The sequence below is a fragment of the Cystoisospora suis genome (genome assembly GCF_002600585.1).
Source record: "Cystoisospora suis strain Wien I chromosome Unknown contig_6212, whole genome shotgun sequence".
Lineage (NCBI taxonomy): Eukaryota > Apicomplexa > Conoidasida > Eucoccidiorida > Sarcocystidae > Cystoisospora > Cystoisospora suis.
Window position 1 is genome coordinate 493 of NW_027159001.1, and position 6,214 is coordinate 6,706.

At 48.4% G+C, this 6,214-nt stretch overlaps 1 protein-coding gene across 1 annotated transcript; it reads right to left on the reverse strand.

Annotated features, from left to right (window-relative positions):
• Positions 1-345: 345 nt before the first annotated feature.
• Positions 346-3,502, reverse strand: CSUI_009867 (calcium binding egf domain-containing protein; the record flags this gene model as incomplete). The annotated part of the gene is made up of 4 exons (XM_068069976.1): positions 3,389-3,502; positions 2,849-2,992; positions 1,294-1,425; positions 346-482 (listed from the first exon to the last, which is right to left on the reverse strand). Coding segments are annotated over exons 1-4 (438 nt in total), but the record flags the coding sequence as incomplete, so codon positions are not given.
• Between the last annotated feature and the right edge of the window lie 2,712 nt (positions 3,503-6,214).

Sequence of the window (6,214 nt, forward strand, 5' to 3'; positions counted from 1 at the left end):
ACTGCCCAGCAGATTGTATTTATCTCTTTTCACGTCTCCATCACTCGTATCTCCTAGCATCTTCGCACTATGGCTCGTCATGCTTCCTAGCTAGCTAGCTACCAGTGTGTCTGTCCACCTCTCAACTCGCATCGATGAAAACAAACTCACCGACCAGCCAAGTCGATGAAACCCATACAGGCCGAATAAACGTGACGTTGAGAATGTAAAGCAGTTTCTTGCCAGTCGAGAAAAGAAGACAGTCTCTTCTTTCATTCTCTTTTCTTCTCATGTAAAAGGATGAGAGACAGTAGACGTGTGAATGGAGAAAGATCGTTTCAATCGATCTCTTTTTCTGAGCTGACCTTTACACGGTTGGCCTGGTTTGCCATCATTCCCTGTATAGCCCTCCCGACACTTGCATGTAGGGGGAGCATCGGTATTGTTGATACAGTCGCTATTCTCTGCACATCCACCTCGATTCTTCGCGCATGCATCGATAGCTGAGAGAGAAAAAGACAACATTAGAAGCCCCATACATCATCGATATGATCATGACAGGCATCGAACTCCATACGACACAATCCATAGCGGGATCAACAGTCCAAGCCAGCATGCGATGTCGAGAAACAACATAAGAAGATCAGAGGAATTGAAGAGACAAGTCTTCTTCAATCCTCTGCATCACTAGTCTGAGAGGAGAGCTGAAGAAACTCTTCTTTCTCGAGATCTTTGCGAGATCAACTGATAAAGAAGAAGAACTCTATCCCGTCTATGGTATCACATCAGGTAACGACAGAGTAACGGATAATACCGATGTAGGCAGTCCTTCACGACATATTGCAGGAAGAGGGATAATACACGAAAGAAAGAAAGAAAAAGAAAAGAGAGATCTTAGAGAAGACTCGCCACACCATGACCTGACTGACTTTATCCGTGGATTGAGCACCTTTTGTGTAAGAGATGGGATAAAAGACTCTCAATGAGAACCCGTGCAAATGTAGACAAAGCAGCCTGCCTCTATGGATGGATAAATGCGAATAAAGAAGGTACAAGAGAACATGTCGACAGCATGGGCAGTACAAGAGCCAAGACAAGTTGCAGGAGAGGAAGAAGAAACGGTGGCTCGTGTACAAGACTTTACAAGGAAATGAAACGCAAGATGAATGAAGAAAACGAAGAAGAAAAGAACGAATGTATGGCTTTTAGATCGCTTTCTCGAAGTGCTAAGAAGCAAGGCTAGCGAGGGGCTGTGCAAGTTGAAGAGAAAGAAGAGAAGAGAGAAGAGAAGAAGAGAGAAGAGGAAATACGTACGTTCACAGGATTCTCCTTTTAATTCTCGGTATTCATTACAGACACATTTATAGCTTCCGGGGGTATTGACACACTGTGATCGCGCTATTTGCGTATCGCATATCCGAGGTGTCTCTGCACATTCATCGACATCTGCAGGGGCGAAAGAAGAGAACAGACGAGAAAAACAAGTAAGAAACAAATGAAGAGAGAGCGAAAGAAAAGAGGAAACCTGAAAAGAAAAAAGACCACCCTTTCTCCTCTCGTTCTCGCTGAGGCACAAGTGAAGTGAGAAAGAGACTTCTCATACATGGCCCGATGTTGAAAAGAATTTCTCTCTGAGAACTCTTTCTTCATCCTGCCCGTCTCTATAACCTCCGAGAGAAAGTGTACAAGGCATCTGTCTCTACTCCATATGAGCCCGTACAAAACAACGAGATCTTCACTGAGGAGAAAGAAACAGTTCCTCTCTTCTATTTCTGATCTCCAGGAAAACAGGAAAGAGATAGATGCGTAGGTAGACAGTCTCATTGCGACAGAAAGATGCACAGAGAGAGTAAAGAAAAGAGAAGAAGAGTAGGAAAAGGAGGAGAAGAAGAGAGCATAAGGGACAGGTACGCGAGCCGAGAAAGAGAGAGAGGGTGTAGACACACTAGGAGATAACTAAATCCCAAAGTAAGAATGCTTCTGAAAACAAAGACGCAGTCACACTGGACTTGTGAAAAGCTTTTCTTTCGTAAGTAAGCAAAACCTCCTTGATTGAAGTCTGCTAGAATGTTTGGCGCTTAGAAAGAAGAGACGGACAACTTCCCTTCTCACGAGAACTTTCTTGAGAAGTTTCATGGAGAAAAGTCGATGTAGATGAAATGACTATGGAAAAAGAGTGTATCACCACAGCAGAAAGAAGAGCTGAGGCAGAGGCTAAAACATCACCCTTCTGAAGAGATCACACTGCCCTCTCTGATATATATATATATATATATATATCCCCCACTAGCTAACTAGATGATCTGGATATGCACACAGGAGTTCATCTGTATATAGAAAAAGAAATATACAAATATACCCGTGCACGTATATGACCACCCATATTTAGATATATACATGTACGATAGGATGGATGTATCGGCACACATGTCTGTCTGCATATCTTTGGGAATCTAAGTACACGGCTGTATCTAGACTCATACAGTGAAGGGTTTGTGTCGCTTCTGAACCCGACTAAACCCTGTGATGTAGAACACAAGAGACGTCTATTCATAATGTCGAAAAGTTCACGCATACACGGGCTTAGAAATACACCACCCCCCAAAGAGACTCACGATACACAGGTAGAGCTATCTGCATATACAGGCGATATGTGAGGGTATCAGTTGGTCTGAAGCGGTTTGAAAATACGCCGGCTCCTTCCCCCATCGCCCGGTCCTCTCGCATTCCTTCACGTCTTCGTACGCAGTCCCGGCCCTGTCAGTCTCCACCGCGCATGAGTAGACACAAGCACACATGCCCTAAAACGAACCACCACGGTAAAAAATCCATTGATTGATTGATAGATAGAGCGTTTTTGAGTACGTACCGTTACAAGTTGCGTTGATATTTCGACCCGAGGATCGGAAGCCCTCTTTGCAGGCACACTGGAAGTCAGGAGAATCTGGAATCGAAACACAAGCTCTAGCGTTTGGCAAACTCGCACAGTAATTGTTCCCTGAATCAGAACATCCTGAATACCAAATTGCACATCCAGGACCAGCAGCGAGCCAATCAGTAGATAGATAGATAGATTACAGTTGGCTACATAAGGCGGTCAGCCCTGCGCGGGGGGTTCCGACCAGATCCCAAAGCACAGCGACCTTTCTTTCCTGTCTTTTCTAGCTGGCCCTCCACCATTCACTTTTTCTTTCCGTTACTGCTCGTTGCTGTTTTCGCCTATCCCCCCTTCAGACGTGATCATGAAATATTCCAGGAGAACCGAAGAACTGCACGGCAGATTGTCTCCCTACTGTCTTTTGTCCCCTTTCCCTCCCCACCGGGCGAAACAAACACTCGAAGCGGTTGAGCACCCGCGCACGGCAATCTATTCTTAACTTGTTCTTCTCTTCCTTCTCGCTGTCCTTACCTGATTTGGATTCCGACCCCCCCATGGCGAATGAGCAACCACATAGAAAGCTTAGCCAGATTGTCCATAGCAAACAAAACCTCGAACTGAAAAAAGAACGATCTTGCTTAAGCTGGATGGAGCAACAACCACCCGGCTCTACGCAGTCATAAACACCTTCATGAGACCTCGCTCTGAAATTTGTCGCTCTTTTCAAAGGAATGAAAAGCGTGTTGGAAAAACCGGTTGGGAACTCGAACAAATTCTTGAAGATGGAAGAGATGCCCGCGGATACCGGTTCCCAACTGCCCTCCTGAGTGCATGGTCACTCCGTCTCACGTGACAGCGGGATCGCGGGACAAAGAGACGCCGAGAGTTTTGAGGGTAAAACGCACCGAGAAGGTAAGAGTTATGATCCTACATGGGTTACAATCTTACGTGTGTGTGAAGATGGCTTCTACCATTGATGGGAGTGCAGGCCAGAGGTGGACGTTGTGAAAAGGCCGAACTTCGGTCCCACTGATGCGTGACCAACTATGGTTTCTTGTACCGCGACGCTAAGTCGTGTAAAGTTTCTGTAGGGGCCAACCAGAGGAAAGGAAATTATGTCTTTTGCTCGGCCGTTCCTGTCCATCAAGAGGAAGGGACTCTCCCTACTGAATGTCCGACCGCGACAGAGACGTTCAGGTCGGTGTTGGGGTTTGGGGCATCGAATCTCGATGGTAGAAAGCATCGGCACTCCCCATCGACGCTCGCAAGTGAACATTCACACGGCTTGCGACTCTGCTCACATAGGGAGAAGGAGGCGATATTTCTTCTGGATCGGTTCTTTGTGCGTAAGGATTACTGAAGACACACGGCAATGCAGACTACGTTGTGCTGCGCTCGTCCACGGTTTTTCTGCCTCACGGGGGTACTTCGCGAGGCACCGGACAGTTTGTTCTGTCGCATTGGGTTGAGTTCTTGCTATTTCACCTGCTACGCGTGTCCACGCAGTAGATGTACTGGCTATATAAGGTTCACCATACAAACCGTAGAACTGCCTAGCTCCTGCTACGACCAGGCGCGGCCTGGGCAGGGGGCACCCGCCTCACAACGTGGCGCAACGCACCTCAGTGCATGAACCCTCCGCGGGACCCGCTGAAGCACGTATGCTGGCGACGTGTACTAGCAACACAAAATTTAGACTATGCTTGAAGCTTCACATGCTGCGCCTGTGTCCGCGTTCGCTTCTTTCGGGCGTTGTGCATTGTCAGGTATCAGCACACTAGAGGAGCCCCGTTTACACCTGGCGAACTGCCGATCGGCCCTCTTCACAAGAAGTTCTTGCTATTCGTCTCGTGCGCTTTTGCTGCAGTCCAAAACTGCAGCGTACGGGTGCGTGCTCGGTTTGTTCGCCCGACTGCTTCTCCTCGTCGGTCGACAAGTGCTTGTTACCGCCTGGGTGAGTAGCCTCGAGGCACGCCACATCGGTGATCCTTACTTTTGCCTTAGTTTTCTTTCCCCCTTTTCTTGCAGCACTAGCCAGAAAAAGACGACGCAGGGTTTCCAGCACGGAATGTCTCGCTCTGACAAGCGGTTTTTCTATGACGTGTGCTGCGCCTCTGTAAGGGCTCTTCGCAGCCACTGCCAGCAGCCGAGCAGCTGCTGTCACAGTATTACCGCGGTCCTCTCAGAAGCGTTGGGCGGCGGGCGGCTCAACGAAGTCATCGGATGTTTGGGTATACACTGTCGAGAACGGACTGGGTTGCGGTGATTCACCGACAGCAGTGGGTTGTGTGCAAATTCTGCAGTAGTCGCAAGGAAACTAGCCCATTTCTCTCTGACGTCACCCGCGTACTAAGGAGCAGCAGGGTTGGGGACGTATGGCCCTCTCTGTCCCCGTCTTTTAGCGATGGCGTACGAGGTGCCCAGTCAGGGTTCTCTCATTTGTTCGTCTTGTGTATTCTGTCCATCTGACCTAAACCTTCCTATGAGGGAAGGAAAGCGGCAAGCAACGATAGACGGCTGTGAAGACAAGACACTAATAAAATCACAATCTTTTTGAAGACGGGGATGCAGTTAAGACAGAGAGGAGGAGAGCTTGTGTTTTCAGTCTCTTTCTTCTTTGTCCTTTCTGGGCTTTTGAGTGGAAACGAAGCTTCCACATTAAGATATAGAGAGAAAGAGAAGAATGGTTCGAATTCCGGACACATCATTATCGACAGGCAGAGTACCCGGGCCTCGCTGCATTCTCCGGCGAAATTCTGTTCTACTGACCGCTGTCAGGCCGTAAACCTCATCTCGTTCTGGCCCATCATTTCTTCAGTAGGGCCGTTGCCTTAGGAGTATTAGAAAAGATGTAGCGTCACAAATCTTCGCCAGTAAAGTTTTCTGCTGCCACGTCTTGAGTTTCTGCTGTTGCTGCCCGCCCCAGGGGACACGGAGATAGGATCAGCCCCTGGTATTGGAAGCGAACCTCTCGCGGCAACTCATGTCGCATGATCCCTTCGTGATGACTGTCCTTTGGTGTATACTCAGAAAGATAGGGACCAGGTAGGTAACAAAAAAAGACAGGCACTGTCTTGCGTACGCTCTAAGCCTCGGGAGAGCGACCAGCTGTTTGGTTGCGAGCCAGTCGGCGAGTCCGGCAGTGAGGGAATGGCTGTCGAGAGGCGAAGCTGCCAGAGCTCGTCGTCGTTTCTTCTTCAGCGCAGCCTCGGCGCCTCGTTCGTGACCTGCCTAACCATTTCACCTAATCTTAGCGAACTATTCGATTTCCATGCTACAGCTTACTCCTGTCCGTCAACAGCAACTCTGTGTTCATCAACAGCACTCGACCTTTCGACCGACGCCCTCGTGTCCTTG